This window comes from Paramormyrops kingsleyae, chromosome 21, assembly GCF_048594095.1.
Source record: "Paramormyrops kingsleyae isolate MSU_618 chromosome 21, PKINGS_0.4, whole genome shotgun sequence".
In the NCBI taxonomy this organism is placed as follows: domain Eukaryota; kingdom Metazoa; phylum Chordata; class Actinopteri; order Osteoglossiformes; family Mormyridae; genus Paramormyrops; species Paramormyrops kingsleyae.
Window position 1 is genome coordinate 4,813,004 of NC_132817.1, and position 18,357 is coordinate 4,831,360.

The following is an 18,357-nucleotide window of genomic DNA, read 5'->3' on the forward strand; positions in this document are numbered from 1 at the left end:
ATTTATACATTTCAAACCATGTACATGTAAACCTGCCAGACAGGATGTGTTTTCCCATCCCCACGTCACTTACAGAGCTGTCCTAGATGTCTTGACCACAGGCAGCAGCCTCCAATGCTCTTTATCTGATCTGACGAATTTCTTCAGATCAAACACATCCAGCTCCTCATCTGACATCAGCATCACAAAGGCCAGAGCTGAGTACTGTGCAGGTGAGAGGTATTCTGCTGAAAGATGTCCTGAATTCATGTGTCTTTGTACTTCCTCTACTAGAGAATTGTCACCCAGTTCATTCAGACAGTGGAACAGGTTGATGGTCCTTTCTGGAGATAAATTCTCCTGTATTTTCTCCTTGATGTGTTGGGCTGTTTCCCCAATGTTATGTGAGCTGGATCCTGTCTGTCCCAGTAGCCTTTGTAGCAGAGACTTACTGGAATTTGTTGAGAGGCCCAGGAGGAAGCGGAGGTAGAGGTCCAAGTGTCCATTCTTGCTCTCTAATGCCTGATTTACCGCAGTCTTCAGCAGGTCAGCTGATGAGTTTGACAGAAACACATATAAAGCAGCGAGATACTCCTGGATGCTCAGATGCACAAAGCAGTACACCTTATCCTGATACAGCCCATATTCCTCTTTAAAGACTTCTGTGCACACTCCAGAGTAAACTGAAGCTTCCCTGACATCAATGCCATTCTCTGTCAGATCTTGCTCATAAAATATGAGATTGCCTTTCTCAAGGTTGTCAAAAGCCAGTTTACCGAGTTTTAAAAGGAATTCCTTGCTGTTTTCCTTAAGCTTGGTTTCATAGTTTTTACAATACTTGTCATGTTTTAAACTTGTCTGAAAGATCAGGAAGTGTGTGTACATGTCAGTCAGAGTCCTTGGAATTTCTCCGCTGTCAGTCTCACTTAAGAGCTTCTCAAGAACAGAGGCTGAAATCCAGCAGAACACAGGTATGTGGCACATGATGAAGAGGCTCGTTGATGATTTCATACGTGTGATAATCCTGCTGGCCAGGCTCTGATCACTAAATCTCCTCCTGAAATACTCCTCCTTCTGGGCATCACTGAACCCTCGTATCTCTGTCACCTGGTGGACGCACTCAGGAGGTATCTGATTGGCTGCTGCTGGCCGGGAGGTTATCCAGAGGAGAGCGGATGGAAGCAGATTCCCCTTAATGAGGTTAGTCAACAGCACATCCAGTGATGTTTTCTTTGTTACATCAAACCAGCTTTCATTGTTCTGAAAATCTAGAGGAAGGCGACACTCATCCAGACCATCAAAGATGAACAAGACTTTGTACCTAGACAGTTCAGTGGATTCAAGTGATTTCAGTTCTGGGACAAAGCGGTGAAGCAGTTCAATCAGACTGTATTCATCCTTAATCAAATTCAGGTCCCGGAAAGGAAGAGCAAATATGAAGTGAACATCCTCGTTTGCTTTTCCTTCTGCCCAGTCTAGAATAAATTTCTGCACAGAGACTGTTTTCCCGATACCTGCCACCCCTTTAGTGAGTACAGTTCTGATAGGTGTCTCATGCCCACATAAGGGTTTAAATATATCATTGCACTTGACTGTCGTATCTTCTGTTAGCTTTTTCTTGGATGCTGTTTCAATCTGTCTTACTTCATGTTCATCATTGACTCCTCCAGTTCCACCTTCAGTTATGTAGAGTTCTGTGTAAATCTCATTGAGAAGTGTTGGCTGTCCTTCCTTAGCTTTCCCTTCAAACACACACTCAAATTTCTTCTTCAGGTTACATTTGATTATGGGCTGACATTGTGGCAGAACATCTCCTGAAAAGCAATGAGAGGTAAATCCACAAAAGTTAAACAAACATGGATTTTTTACTTAGACAAGCAAAAACAAAATCAAATTAAATTAAATGATAAAAATGATTCATATGTTTTTCTATGGCAAATCATAAACAAACACAGCTCTTACTCTTCTTACTCTTCTCCAGCATGTCAGCGAGATCATTTTGCTCCATGGTCCTCAGGATGTACAGTGTGATCTTCAGAGCTCCCTCTCTACCACAGGCCTTCTGCATCTGACCATCGCTGTCCTGGTCATTGTCCTCCTCCACCTGAGACTCAGAGCATTCTGGGTAATTCGGATCTAGGTACCTTCTGAATCTCCTCAGCTCATCCTTCAGAAACATTTGAGCTTTTTCCTCTAGTATCTGAAATAAACAGTTACAGTTTCATTATTATTACTGCCGGCATCATATCTTTTCACTTGTTAATTTGCAAATATCTTCCCTTTGACAGGATGAACTACTAATTGTACATCTGTAGATGTTTGCCAATTTAGATAAAATTTAAGAAAATAAGCAGTAAATGCAGACCTCGAAGATGGATGACAAGTCTTCTCTATGTGGATCTGAATGACATCTTTTCACTTGGTCTCTGTGAAGGAAACACAAATATCCATCCATTAATCCATCCATCCATCCTCCTACCACTTACCCTGCTTTGTGGGGGCAGGGTGGGGGTCTATTTCAGACAGCACAAGACCTAAGATACAGGTTCACCCTGCAGGGGATTCCAATCCATCACAGGGCACATACACACACAGAGGCTATCAAATGTCATGCGGAATTTAGAAAGTAGCATAAACACGTGTTTCTGGGCTGCAGGTAGAAACCCATGTGATAGAGGGAGAGCGAGCAAACTGCAGACAGACAGGGGACTCAGCCCCCAGCACTGCGGATGTGCAGTGACAGCACTGCCCTCTGTACTGCTGATAAAACAGTCATTTTATGGAGAGACAGAGGTCCTGCAGCACCACTGACTGCCACTGCTGCTGCTTTATGGGAATTATAACCTATAGTTATTTAAAAGACATAAGAACCGTCCACATGTGGGGCTTATTTCATTAGGGCGGCTTCCTGACATCAGCGTCCTCATAACAGCAGAGGGAAGCAGCCACATCTCACAGTCACTCAGAGAGACAGCAGGCAGCCGTCAGCACAGGCAGGTTTGCATGTAGCTCCCAGTCACTCACTAACATTCACGGTTACTTCTTGTACAGTGAGTGACATGATTTCAGGCTGCTTTCCACTGAATTGTCACAGCTACCTTTATACCCACAATCCCCAGCATCCATAAATGCATTTTGAGGATGAGGTATACACTAGGTTTGGTTTGATGGGCAGCTATAACAGATATATAGAATATATATTTTCTGTTTTAGCATGTAACTTGAAACCATCAATGTAATTTTAATTCCATTACTGTCTGACTTAGGCAGAGTGGTGGCTCTGAGGCTAGGAATCTGTGCCAGCAACCTAACCCTTCTGCTTGCTGGTTCAAATCCCATGAATGCCAGGAGTGATCCTACTCTGTTGGACCCTTGAGCAAGGCCCTTAACCTGCAGTTGCTTTGTCCTGGGTATGATGTTAATCTACATCCAGCACTGCAGCCACTGGAAAAAAAACTCACATTGGTCCATTCGGACTAGTGTGGTGCTGAGGTATCACTCACTGCACAGCTGCAGTCAGGTTCTCATCCCTGAAGTGATCTGTTGTGTGGTGGGTGCAGCAATGCACTGTCAGCGCATGCTCCTTACCTCTCTCTGTTATACACCCACTGCGTTTGAAGTTTAAACAACTGACAACATCCACTGAAAGGCACCCTGGGTGACCCAGGGCTTGAACCCAAGACTTCTTGCTTTGAGGCAACAGTGCTAACCACCGCACCACCATTGTAAATTAATTTTTATGTTAAAGTTTTTTATTTTTTCCCTGTCAATTTAGTTTCAGTTTTGATTCATTCATTTTTGTCCATTTTTATATCCGTTTGTGTTTTATACCAGTTTTTGTTTTTAAAAAGAAGCTCTCAAATGAAAACACACAGCACATAACATATTGTGAATATCTGCACAGCTGAAACACTTTATACCCTAGAACATAATCATAAAAGAAATTCCTAACACTTCTCGCGCTCAAATTGTTATGTCTGACACTGTAACAGGTCACCAAAATGAACAGAAACAGAGGCAGAGAATTATGCACGACATGAACAGGTTTTACTGGAGAAAAATGGAGCAGGTGTACAATGTCAAATCCTCACATGGTCTCCTTTGGACTCAACTACCCAGCAACCTCAGCAGCAGCTACGGGGATCCAAGTAGCCCAAAATACTGCCATATGCAGTATAATACATATTTCCTCAGCCAGAAATAACAACATCCAGAATAAGTTAATCACTGACACAATAATAAACTGATACACAAAATAAGCTGGAGCGTGAGGGTAGGCTGCCTCCCACTGAACCCCAAGGGATTTATTCTGTCCCTTAATGCTCCCAGCGTTAGCACCAGGCTACCTGTAACGCTCAGGGGGCTTCCTGTCTCTTCGTGGGTTTGGCCTCAGGTTCCCAGCAGACTCAGGCTCAGCCACCAGCACCCATGTCCTGCAGGCGTGGTCACTGACATTCCCTTGTAGGAGGTCAGCTCACTCCTGGGTGTCTGGTCCAATATCAGTCAGCATGCTTCTTTGTCAATTTCTGGATATTCCATTTCTGTTTAACTCAGTGTGCTTGAAGCAAAACCTATTGCTTTCCCTTCTCCCGATGGTATGATGTGGGACATCACGGCTCCCAGTCCATATGGGGAGGCATAGCAGGTGCCAAAAATTGGTCTAAAAGCTGCTTGTTCATCAGAGACATTTTGCCCACTTGAACGCAGCCTCACACTCTTCTGACCACGACTTGCTCTCCTTCAGTAGCTCATGCAGAGACTTTAACGGTGTAGCCAGCTGTGGAAAGAATTTTCCATAGTTGTTCAGAAGACCAAGAAAAGACCTCAGCTGTCTCATGTTCTTTGAGCCCGGAGTCTCTGCAATGGTTCTCCTTTTAGACGGGGCAGTGTGGAGCCCATCAGCATCAATTACGTGGCCCACGTGCTCCACTGCAGACTTGAAGAAGTTAAATTTCTCTTGCCGCACTCATAAGCATTTCTCCTCGAGTCTCCTGAGGGTCTAGTCCAGAGTCAGGAGATGTTCTTCATCATCGTTACAGAAAACAGTTCCTCAATAACAGGAAGTAGGTACAGTTCCACAGTTAGTACAGGGTTCCACAGATATGTAGCACTGGACTTAAAGTCCCACTGAAGTCTCCTCACAGGTGAACTGACCCATCATGTTTTACCATCCAGCACCACTGATGTTGCCCATTGACTGTGTGGTTTGGGCACAAACACCCCAATCTCAACCAGTCTCTGTATGTCCGTGTCGACTTTAGGCTTCAGTGCACAGGGGACCTTCCTGGCCTTCGGGAAGCGTGGTGTGGTGCCAGGCTTCACCTGCAGCTTGACCTTGTTCCCCTTCCTGCTTCCCACTCCATCCCTGAACACGCTGCATGTCGCCTCAGCACTGCTGACGGCCTCGTCTCACCCACTGACACTTTGTTCACTTTAATCCAATCCAGAGGAATGATCCCTAATCATGATCTGCCCATCAATGCTGGGTACAGGGCTGCCACTAATAACTATATACCCATCTACATTAAAGGGACGGCTGTGGAGCGTGTGAGCAGCTTCAAGTTCCTGGGTGTCCACATCTCCGAGGATCTCATTTGGACGATCAACTGCTCCAAGCTGGTCAAGAAGGCTCACCAGCGCCTCTTCTTCTTGAGGACTCTGAGGAAGAACCACCTGTCCTCAGATATCCTGGTGAACTTCTACCGCTGCACCATCGAGAGCATCCTGACCGACTGTATAACAGTCTGGTATGGGAACTGCTCTGCCTCGGACCGGAAGGCGTTGCAGAGGGTTGTAAAAACCGCCCAGCGCATCGCCGGAGCACCACTTCCTGCCATAAACGACATCTACAGGAAGCGGTGTCTGAATAGGGCTGGGAAAATCATCAAAGACCCCAGTCATCCAGCACATGGACTTTTCACTCTCCTGCCCTCTGGGAGGCGCTACAGGAGCCTCCGGACTAAGACCAGCCGGTACCGGAACAGCTTCTTCATTCAATTTCAATCATTTTTGTACAATACAGAAATTATAATTCTACAACTGTTTATAACTTGTATTATACTTATAGTTATAGCATATTCATAACATACCTTTATACCGTGTACATTGTAACATACCCGTAATAGACTCATATTTTTGTACCCTAATATCTATAATAGACCCATTTTTGAAATATATCTATATATCTATATTATTGCTAATATATATTTTGTAAATATTATGGCTCAAGCACTTTCTGGATGGATGCAAACTGCATTTTGTTGCCAGGTACTTGTGACATGTGCAATGACAATAAAGTTGAATTCTATTCTATTCTTCTATGGATTAATCTATTGACTGTTTTACTGTTTAGTCGACTAAATGATTCATTTTCCTCCAGAAAATCAACTTGACTGTTTCAGTTAAGTTTTTTTTTTTTTGACAACAACAAAGTCTATGTTATTGTAGGACTTTAGATAATGGACAGCGACTTTTCGGCACTATATGGACATTAATTTTCGCTCACAATTTGGTAAGCAGATTGTCTGCCTAAAATAGTAATGAGATGCCTATTGTGATGCCCAGAAGTTAGTAATCTGTATAAGTTCTGTGTATCCTTATGTTTGTCTGTCCGAGGGGAGAATGTCGACATTCATGCCTCCAGTGACTCTTCATGAGTTTGCTGGAATGGGGGGTGTGACGTTCCCAATATCTTTGCAAAAGGACGAAGGTCCAGGTCCTTAGAGTCCTCTTGCTCCCTGTCTTGCTGTATGACTGTGAGACATGGACACTATCCAGTGACCTGAGACGAAGACTGGACTCCTTCGGTACTGTGTCTCTTCGGAGAATCCTTGGGTACCGCTGGTTTGACTTTGTGTAGAATGAGCGGTTGCTCAGGGAGACCCGAATGAGGCACATTACCTGCATTGTGAGGGAGCGTCAGTTACGGCACTACGGCCATGTGGCACGATTCCCTGAGGGTGATCCGGCTCGCAGGATCCTCACTGCTGAGGACCCGAGAGGTTGGACCAGGCCGAGGGGACGCCCACGTAACACCTGGCTGCGGCAGATGGATGGCCATTTCTGGAGGGTGGGACTGGACCATGTGTCTACCTGGGGGGTCGCGGGCTGGGATCCCCAGGAGTTTCGTCATGTGGTAGATACAGCAACGTGCTGCATCAGCGCATGTTCCCCAACCTGACCTGACCTTATGTTTATTAAATTTGGTTAGTAGAGCACAGCATATACTACTGCTTTGGTAAATCATGGAAGCGATAAGCACTCAAGTGGCAATGAAGAAACGGGCAGCTCAGCAGCAATAGCAACTTTTAAAACGAGAGATACTGTGGTTAAACAAGATAAAAGACGTTGGTGGTGTGGCGATACTTTTTACAGATTAAAGTCTGTCATGTTTTATTATTTTAGTTCACAAATTATTTTCTTTTATTTAGTGTACGTTTGTTTCGGTTTTAGCTTACGATAACAGCCCAACAAGGCCAACGCACGCAAACACACACTGGCACTATCAATCAACGTAGAATAAGCTCAGACATTTTCACAAACACTTATTCAATGGAAATTCTAAGGTTGCAGCCAGACAACTTAATGGCTTTAATAATAAGTGTATTTAGCAGCTAGAAGGACAAAAGATATTTAAAAGCTTTTTTGCCTTTTCTCTGGGTTTGTCATCCAGAGTAACGCCTGTGTCCTTCCCCTTCAGGTGTTTGTGCATTGGGCTGCCGCTGTGCTATACCATCGAAACTTTGCACAGTGTAAAACAACCATTTTGTTTTGTGGTTATTTGAACTGCTACCATAATTATGTAGTGATATTAAATGAAAATATTTCTTATTTTTAATTTTAGAAATCATAAAGGTAACTAAATTAAAATACAGTGGTACCTCGGTTCTCGAACTCACTAGAACTCGAATTTCTTGAAAGTCGAACAAACCAGTTTGACCTACAACTCGATCTGAATATCAGAAGTCGAACCATGGACGCTGACCTAATATAAATTGTACGCATCAGGAAATGAATCATACTACAATGCAATTCTTACTTGAATGCCTTCTTCACAGACTGGACGATTAACCAAATAAAGCAGCACAACATTACAGTAACTAACAATAAATAAACCACTTACTTACATGTACTATTAGAGCATTTATGTCATTTATTTAAACTTAATTTTACCAGGTAAATTAACTGAAAACCTGTTCTCACTGCTTTAGGTGATATTCGGGAGAAATAGCAGATTACGCATCGGAACTGCCTGGGATACAAACGTCATGCCTGTAACTAAACTCTTCAGCCAATAAGGGCAAAGGTGTGTCGTCACGGATGCGATTCCACTTTATGCAGCCGGGTGAGAGGACGCAATGCATCTAACCGTAATGCATTGCGTCAGGATCAGAATGTGTTGCTTTAAGCCAGCGCTGTAAGCAAGTCGAACGCACCCAATGACCTGACTGGGGAAACAAACTGAAACGCGGACTTAATACAGAGGACTAATAACAACAACCAGAAACAGCTGATCACATGGGGATCCCACAAGAGGTTAATGAGGGGGCGTGACACACGGAGGGAGCGGACGATCCCAGGACAGGGGTAATGTTAGGATAAGATTAGGGGTGCACCGATCGATCGGCACACCGATCGATCGGCCTCGATCACGTTAATTTGAGGGGATCAGAAATCGACCATATTCCCATGAGATCCACCGATCTTAGTTATATGCTTTTAACTCTTTGGGGTCGAGTATGTCGTCGACGACATCGCGTACTTTTCGCGTACTTTTCGCGTCTATTTCAGTTTATAAATATCTCGCTGAAATCTTAATGTATAATCATGAAAAAAACGCTGGCTAAATCCGTAATCTGTCTTCTTTTCAAAACGTCCATTGTCGGAAGTATTAAAGTTTTTTTAATTAGGTTAAATCGGCAAAAAAGTAAACCATGTCATCTTACTTTGTTTTACCTGCATCGGGGGCGTGTAGTACCGCTCTCACCCGAAGATCGCTATTCACATTCTAAATAGCCGCATTAGCGCGTATTCAAATCGCATTCGCATGGTAATTTGATTAACAGCGCAACGGTGAAACGCGATCCAGATACATCCCCTTCAGCGCCATAAAAGGGGGTTGGGGACGTGGCCAGGTGACAATGGCTCATTCATACACATAAAAGTTGCTACATATTCAATGAAAGGAGCCAGAAATAGTTACATGAGTTAGGTTTTTCTTATTTATTTATCCAAATTAATGTTGCATCTACACCATTTAGTCATCTTCATGTAGCCAAGACTTTGGTGATCAGATATCTGGGATCAAAACAAACTGCCAGCATTGCTTACTATGTACTTTTATAATGTTTCTGCAAGTGTTCCAAACTGCATTTTGCAATGTCTATACTTTGATGTCAAATTTCAAACTTAACAAAAATCTGACATATTTACAATATATATTAAAATAAAGATGAGTGTAATGGCAAAACAAATATATAAGAAATAATTTATTTGCCATGAATTAAGTGTGATGAAATGTGTGATCATGCCCCAGTCAGTGAAAGTGTGTTTCCTACCCCTAGGCCCCAGAGGGTTAAATCAGCCTTTTCTCCCATTCCCGAGAGAGGTGCAGTGCAGGCTGCCTCCCTCCCTATTTTTTGGACAAGTGTGTCATAACAGCTATATATATATATTTTTTTTTTTACAAAATTAGAGAAATTAAAGTCTGGAAGAAAAAATATGATTTTGTACTTCAAACAGCAATGCTCATTTATATGTTCATTTATATTTGAGGACACTACCTCATGTTTTGTGAGTATTCATATCAATTTACTCAATAAAAATGGAAACATTGAAGTAACTGTCTTTTAGTTATGAAAGAAACAAGATCGGCAAAAAAAAATCGAGATCGGCAGGTAAGGTTGCCTAAGGATCGGTGATCGTTGATCGGCCAGAAAACTGCAATCGGTGCACCCCTAGATAAGATCTTTATCGTTTTGGAAACCATTAAGAAAAAAATGCTCATTGTTTCATCCTGTTCATTTTGTGTTTAAATGCTAAAAAAAAAAACAAAAAAAAAAAAAAAACAAACATATTTAGGTGTAATTTTGGGGGGCCGGGAACCAATTAATTAGTTTTCCATTATTTCTTATGGGAAAAATTTGATCAGAACTCTTTTTAGGATTCGATCCAGAGTCCGGAATGGATTAAGTTCGAGAACCTGTACCACTGTAATTTGAAAAAGATGCAGCGACATAACATGTCGATGTTGACCCATTTTCAGCATCAACGTTGTAGCCTATTTTGACTAATCGCGGCAGCCCTAGCTGGGCAATCACCTTAAACCACATAAATCGGAAGTCTGGCCCTCGGTTCATTCAGTTCCACCAGGATCTCTGCACAGACACTGAGACCAAAACCACGATACAAACATTCATGATCTGGTATAGCGCTTCCAGAAGAAAGAATCACGATGCCCCCCCCCCCAAATATTACACATTATTAGGGCTGTAATGATACACATATTCATCATGTACCCTTTGCTGATTTACATGTATTTTTGTGTTTTCAAATGACAAATTTCTTGTATTTTAAAAATTACATTTTCTCACACTAATATTTTGTATAATGAGGTATAAACTGGATAAAAAATTCAAACCGTTCATAATAAGCAGCCCAGCTCTCCACTATTTCATCAAACTGCCTGATTGTTCCAAATGCCACCATTTGTGGTTTAATATCGTGGGGACATGAGTGATTTTGTAAATTTAGGAGGCCTACTGGTAAAACTGATAATCTGATAATCTACAGGCAGACTATTCAACTCAAAATTAGAAGTTAAAAAATGATGCATTCATCATAAAGTTTTTTCCTCATAGCTTGTATACGCTTCTGTGCCTTTTGACTGAGAGTCTGAGTGTTTTAAACTGAGTGTTTGTTTAAATGCACATTTACCTTTGATCTGTAGGAAAAGGTCCCTCTCTGAATTTGAGTGGGGGCTCCATTGACCCGTCACTCTTCATGGAAACACAGCTGGGTACAGGTGAGCCTGCTCTCTCTGTCAGGACCCTGCGGACAGCAACAGGAAACAAAATCCTTATAATATAACATTTATTTTGTTACATTTCACAAGCAAGTATTTGTAACTTTTAAGAACACAATTTCTGCCCGTCTCTATCTGGAGCAGATCTCTCTGGAATCCAAAAGTTTTAGCCCCATCACACTCAGTAAAGCAGGCATGACCAGCTCCTCCTTAACTGCCCAATTGTTCCAGTCAAACTCCACCATTTGTGGTTTAATATCATGGGGATATAAGTGATTTTGTAAATTTCGGAGGCCTACTGGTAAAACTGATAATCTGATTATCTACAGGCAGACTATTAAACTCAAACTCAAAATGATGTATTCATTATAAAGTTTTTTTTCTCATAGCCTGTATATGCTTTTCTGCCTTTTGACTGAGAGTCTGAGAATTTTAAAGTGTTTATTTAAATGCACATTTACCTTTGACCTGTAGGAAAAGGTCCCTCTCTGAAGGTGAGTGGGGGTTTCATTGAATTGTCACTCTTCATGGAAACACAGCTGGGTACAGGTGAGCCTGCTCTCTCTGTCAGGACCCTGTGGGCGGCGAGAGGAAACAATTAAATCCTAATAATATAAATATAATTCACATAATATGGACAGAATCACATTAAATCTTCAGTTGTTCAGCCTTCTGCTCTATCTGCCCTGAAGCTCTTGATACTAACAGGCTTGTTCACAGTCAGCTTTAATGTCCCATCTAAAATTAACATACTGATATGAAAGGTTTAGTAACACTGTCACCACCTCCGTAGCCAGGAACCCTTTTACTGTTATGTTATGGTCTAACTATAGACCCAAAGAGACATGCATGCCAGTGGGCTGTAACAGTCATTGTACCATAAACCACAATGTTCTTCACAACGTGACCCTGACAGGGTTCCTGTCTTACTCAGGTGTTACTCCCATGATCACTATTATATTTCATTAAACATAAATATTACTCAATGCTTTCATTTTGAGAATACGTCTTTTTGGAAAATATTGTCACTTCAGCTAGTTAATACAAACCTAGATGCTATCAGACCGACAACGATGTATTATCCAAGCAGGGATGGGGGGGGGGGGGCGATAAATATTTCTGAGAGCAGAGGGGGGTGTCCATGATATATTTTGCCAATCGGCTACTGGACATGCATGATAGTGATACATTTTTCTGAGCAGGGAGAGACAGAGACAAAAACATATAAACTTTATTTTAGAATATTCAGAAAATCGCACTCTAGGGACTGTAGCAGCAGCACTAGGTGGCAGCAGATGACGGCGTCCAGGGAATAAATTAAATGCAGATTTTTGATGGAAATGAAATTTAATAAATGATGAACATAAATCAGTAGTGACCGAAAGAACGAGATCGCGAGTGCAAGCGGCCGAAATGAGTTTCCTCCGCAGGGTGGCTGGGCTCTCCCTTAGAGATAGGGTGAGGAGCTCGGTCATTCGGGAGGGACTCAGAGTAGAGCCGCTGCTCCTCCGCATTGAGAGGAGTCAGATGAGGTGGCTCGGGCATCTGATTAGGATGCCTCCTGGGCACCTCCCTGGTGAGGTGTTCCGGGCATGTCCCACTGGGAGGAGGCCCCGGGGAAGACCCAGGACACGCTGGAGGGACTATGTCTCTCGGCTGGCCTGGGAACGCCTCGGGATCCCCCCAGAGGAGCTGGATGAAGTGGCTGGGGAGAGGGAAGTCTGGGTTTCCCTGCTGAGACTGCTGCCCCCGCGACCCGACCTCGGATAAGCGGGAGAAAATGGATGGATGGATGGATGAACATAAATCACCTACCCCTCAGACCTGAATCACTGAAGTCTCCTGGAAAGTTAAAACTGATACTCTGTATAATTACCACCTCTTTCGAAAATGCTGGAAGGGTTTTTTAAATCTGCTTGTAAATAAGTCCAAAAACTCATAGCTTCCGTCTTACCTCTCAGTTCTCATTTTTTTACCTACTGAGGGACCCATTTCAGAAGCAGCTCCTCTCTTCTTGCGCTTCACTGAGGGACCCATTTCAGACGAAGTTCCCTCCATTTTGTGCTGATCCAGACCAGATCCTGCTGGGGCCTCTGTGAACAAGAAGGATTAACAGATACATATACAGTATCTAGTACTCAGCACAGTGAATTTACACACGGGGGTCTCCAGTCTGTTACACTGATACATTCCATATGTAGTATTACACTTACTAAAGTAACTGAGTGCCAAATTTCAGGGAGTTTATGCCATGCGTCATTATTTTATACGTATATGAATAATTTTATCGGAACTCTGCAATGGGTTAGCATGCAATCCTGGGCTATTCCCTGCATTACACCCATAGCTTCCGGGACGGGCTTTGTTTTTGATTTTAATCAGAATCAAGATCGCAATTTTCTTTCAAGATTCTTAAGCAGCATATTTCTGTCTGTTGTTTTGCATTTTACACCGTCTTTACATAACTGGGAATAAACAATATGAAGACGTGCACGATATATCGGTTCATGAGTGGATTACAGGCCTTAGGGGCCCCAAGCGATGTCCCCCACCTTGTGAAGGCAGTCCGTGGCTATTTTTAGATTAAGTCATCACGTAGTTATGGCAGTGCTAGTTATTTAATAACCGGATGCTGTGCTTCTGTGGGAATCTATGAGAGCTTCATCAGAGCTTCATGCATAGGTCTTGCTGATAAGGGCATTTCTCATGTGGTTCAGATGCTTACAGGAATGCCCCCCCATAACCGGCCCTTCGGTCGTTTGTGTATCCACTGCGGTCTAGCAACCACTGATGTGCGACCGGACTATTTATGCTTAAATTGTATATGCTTACATTTATATGCTTACATTTAATTTTAACGGACCCGCCCGCCAATGACCCGAATATCATAAAAATATTTTTAACTTTTAACCGTATCTGCTAACAAAAAATACAAATGCCTAATGGCTGCTGTGAGACCGGATGCACAACCAACTAAGTTTTTTCAGATCACCTTAAAAGCTATTTGTTCTGGTTCGGCAGCTTCGAAGAACTTAAAATTCGAAACAGATCAAATTAAATCCCACAAAGTGGAATCTGAGACAAAATAAAACGAATTTCTTAAGAAGGGGCCAAGTTATAGCACCCACCCTAAATAATCCAGCTCCCCATCGCTCCTGTCACATTAAATCACTCACGCCGCAAATGTAAGTGCTTACTACGTGCACATTTTATTATTAGCTGTATCTCTTAACTATAATCTTACCTTAAAATACAAATTGTCTTCAAACTATCCCAGAATCTTATTCGTGTGTCTTGACGAAATAAAGACGCCAGCTTTAAATTACTTCCACTTTAATTGATGTACAGATGCAAACGATAAGCTTTGCGCCAAACGCGGAGCCGATCTAAGCGGAAGCACCCCCGCCACCGCCGAGTTCTGTCGTAACGCACGTTCTGAATTATATTTGTGCGTACAAAACACGGTACTGCAGTGAGACTCACGTCACATAGATCATTGACACACGGCCTTAATCACGATTTAAATAATTACTATCCACGTTTGTCGCCGTGCTGCGGCTGCTTTACACAGATCCTATTATCCCGTGTGTGCAGAATTAAAGAATTACAATTTTGCGTTCTTAACTTTTCTTTTACGAATTAGTGCATAATGATCTTACAGTGGTAGCCGCTTAAACTGGAGGGAAAGTGTGATGTGGCTTAATATCCCAAGACATCGGATACCTTGTGAACTTATTGCTGGTTTGTTTCCTGATGCATATTTACTTACTGCACTGAAAAAGTAACCTACAGTATTTACTGAAATAAAGTGAGGCAACAATTTGCATTCCCTTTTTTTGAGGGTAAATGTAACTTTTCTGTGAAGTAATATTAGGAAATATGTATTTTAAACAAGTTAAGCTAAAGTCTTAGTTCCTATTCTTAGGGGAAAAAAAATTAAATATATGGAAATGTCAACATATTGTTTGCTAAAAGTGTGTGCTCCAATAATATATTACAAAATACAATTCATAATGTATTGTAAAAATATATTACTATATATTGAAAAATAAATAAGGAATTGCTGGTTTTCATATATGGAATATGTATAATATATAAAGTATGTAAAGGGAGAGGTACAGTCTCATTTACTTAGTGTTGAGTGGTGATTTGTTTGTGTAGTTGCTATTTGATATTTATTCACTTGTAGTGTCAGGTAATAATCCTGTATTATTGATGTAAATGTTAAAAAGGTGTGAAATGAGTTTGTGAAACATTTAAATGTGTATTTATATGTTTAATACAGTTTTCACGGTGCTGAATGACAAGGAAAGGTTAAATGGTGCATCAGCTGTGTTTGGTGACCAGCGACGGACAAAATAAAGGAAATATTTAAGCACCAGTCGAGTCTCATTTTTTACTCCAAGGGCTGCTACAGTGAAAACTTGATGCTGTTTGAGTCATCTGCCGTGCTGCATGTTGCTGTCCATGTCGTCTGTGAGGACCTGTGTTTGTTTGCCCCATGAATTCAGGCTTCAGATGCTCTGAGAGACGTTGGTTAAAAGGAACTTTTAATCTACATAGAGTTTTGGCCTTTTGTTTTTTTTAAAAAAAAAACAAAAAAAAACAGGTTTTCACACCTTCTAAACAAGCCATGGTCAAATGCTTGGATGGTTGAATGGGTTCACATCAGGTTTTGAAATTGTATGATATAGTGTGTACTAGGGGTGCAACGGTACAGGTATCCCACGGTACGGTATGTACCTCGGTATTTGGGCCACGGTTTCGGTTCGGTTTAAATACAACATTACAAATAACACAACAAAACAAATAATAAACTGCCTCTTATTTATGTATAAAATATCTATACATGTATAAAATTCAAACTTACAAAATGTAAACAAAAACACTTTAAAAAATGTTAAAGTGCCTCTTAAAGTGCTCTAAACACTCTATATTCCACTCGAGGCTCTGTGCTTGAGCCAAATCGTTTTCGATGGCTTTGCGCGCTTTGTCATAGAGGTCGGGAATTATAACGTCGCTGAAATGTGTACGGCAGGGCACAACATAACGTGGGTCAAGCGTTTTAATTAAGTGGCAAAACCCCGCATCTTCGACAACAGAAAAGGGTTGCAAATCTTTAGCAATGAACGTTCCCACTGCACGGGTTATTTCCTTATGTTTATCGGATGTAGCAGGGTATGTCTGTTGAAAAGCTTTTTCGATAGACACTTGTTTACCTGCAGTTACCTTTTCGTCTGTCCTCCGTTCAGGAACCGTTGTATCAGCATGACTACGCTTGAGATGCTTAGCCATATTGCTCGTGTTCCCATTAGCGTATGGGACACGTGTTAGGCAATGTTTACAAACAGTGACATTTCTATGAACTGTTTTGACTCCCTGGTCGTTGTATTCTACAGCGAACCCAAAAAAAATCCATACTGGACATTTGTACGAAGCCGATGCTTCTTTAAACTTCTGCCTCTCAACTGTTCCGCTAGTGCTGGCCATACTTGTTTGTTTTTCTTTTTTTCTGAGTCTGCATACCGAGCTGCGAGCTCAGCTCCAGCGTCAGTGTGAGAAGGCAAGTGGGTGGAGCCACAACAGTGATTGGACATTAACTCACGGTGGAGGGCTTTCGCTCATTGGCGCTTACTGTTTAACTGGAGCCTGATAAGCATTAATCGCCATTTTCAAAAGGAAGTGCAAAAACGGAATACCGCGGTACACAAGGGCATACCAGACCGTGCAGCGCGTACCGAACGGTCCGGTATTTTACCGAGTACCGTTGCATCCCTAGTGCAAACTGAGGACTGCCCTGACATTGACATACGAAGCACAATAAGTCTGATACGTTCTGCACAACCTGAAGCTGAACCCCAAGTGTAAATATGAACCACAAATGGTGTATTTCTGTGAATACCAAGTATTACATAAAAACACTAGGTAACACTTTACTTCATGGAGCACAAATGATATGGTATTTTACTATTACTTATATATTAATTAACCACAAACTAAGTCTTAGTTACATACTGATATCATGTTCATTCATCATTAATGAATCGCGATGCATGTTTTACCTCAAGCAGTTACAATATTTGTTACTATATCTGCTAATTCTGTAAACCTTTGTGAACTACTGAAGGAACTACTGAAGGAACTCCCAAGGATCTGCTGTAGTAAGTATTCCTGCCCCATCAAGTAAAGCGTCACCAAACGCTACTTCCCTGATTAATGTAAATCTACTGTTTTTATATCAATTATGTTACACTTGAACAGTGTCTATGCATTTGACCTTGAGGTTACTGACATTTCCCAGGTTGCTGGAGATGCTGAGCATTCTGCAGATGACAGACAAGCCGCCCGTCTGCTGGCTTTGTCGTAGGATTTCCCAGGAGTCACAGAGGAGAATCGCAGGTGGCTGCACGAGCGGCTTCTCCTCCCAGCTGTAAATTGCATTTAGAACGTCTCGCTTTCTGCAGCAGGTCACTTGCAGCTCCTAAGCTTTGACCTTCTTTCCCAAGAACAGACTGATAAAATATTTGTGCTTCTTTGGATTAAGGGATTTATTATAACAATATGAAACATTTTCACCTTGAATGAGATTTATGACCTTTTTATAGAATATGAAGTGATTATATTGATCTATCCTAATATACACAGGTGCCACTAAAGTTACACTCACCTAAAGGATTATTAGGAACACCTGTTCAATTTCTCATTAATGCAATTATCTAATCAACCAATCACATGGCAGTTGCTTCAATGCATTTAGGGGTGTGGTCCTGATCAAGACAATCTCCTGAACTCCAAACTGAATGTCAGAATGGGAAAGAAAGGTGATTTAAGCAATTTTGAGCGTGGCATGGTTGTTGGTGCCAGACGGGCCGGTCTGAGTATTTCACAATCTGCTCAGTTACTGGGATTTTCACGCACAACCATTTCTAGGGTTTACAAAGAATGGTGTGCAAAGGGAAAAACATCCAGTATGCGGCAGTCCTGTGGGCGAAAATGCCTTGTTGATGCTAGAGGTCAGAGGAGAATGGGCCGACTGATTCAAGCTGATAGAAGAGCAACTTTGACTGAAATAACCACTCGTTACAACCGAGGTATGCAGCAAAGCATTTGTGAAGCCATAACACGCACAACCTTGAGGCGGATGGGCTACAACAGCAGAAGACCCCACCGGGTACCACTCATCTCCACTACAAATAGGAAAAAGAGGCTACAATTTGCACGAGCTCACCAAAATTGGACTGTTGAAGACTGGAAAAATGTTGCCTGGTCTGATGAGTCTCGATTTCTGTTGAGACATTCAAATGGTAGAGTCAGAATTTGGCGTAAACAGAATGAGAACATGGATCCATCATGCC

The 18,357-nt window shown here is 42.0% G+C and overlaps 1 protein-coding gene across 6 annotated transcripts in view; it reads right to left on the reverse strand.

Annotated features, from left to right (window-relative positions):
• LOC140581466 (protein NLRC3-like) overlaps positions 1–18,357 on the reverse strand; it is a 114,058-nt gene that overhangs the window by 7,551 nt on the left and 88,150 nt on the right. For 3 of the 6 annotated variants that reach the window (XM_072704148.1, XM_072704149.1, XM_072704150.1), the window contains exons 2-7: positions 12,957–13,095; positions 11,464–11,577; positions 10,915–11,028; positions 2,345–2,405; positions 1,942–2,179; positions 74–1,793 (exon numbers count right to left, since the gene is read on the reverse strand). In XM_072704148.1, the coding sequence (XP_072560249.1) occupies positions 74–1,793; positions 1,942–2,179; positions 2,345–2,405; positions 10,915–11,028; positions 11,464–11,577; positions 12,957–13,060 (2,351 nt within the window). In that variant the 5' untranslated portion in view covers positions 13,061–13,095. Of the gene's footprint in view, positions 1–73; positions 1,794–1,941; positions 2,180–2,344; positions 2,406–10,914; positions 11,029–11,463; positions 12,764–12,956; positions 13,096–14,246; positions 14,987–18,357 lie in introns of those variants that run through there. The other 3 variants (XM_072704147.1, XM_072704151.1, XM_072704146.1) reach the window with 3 other exon arrangements.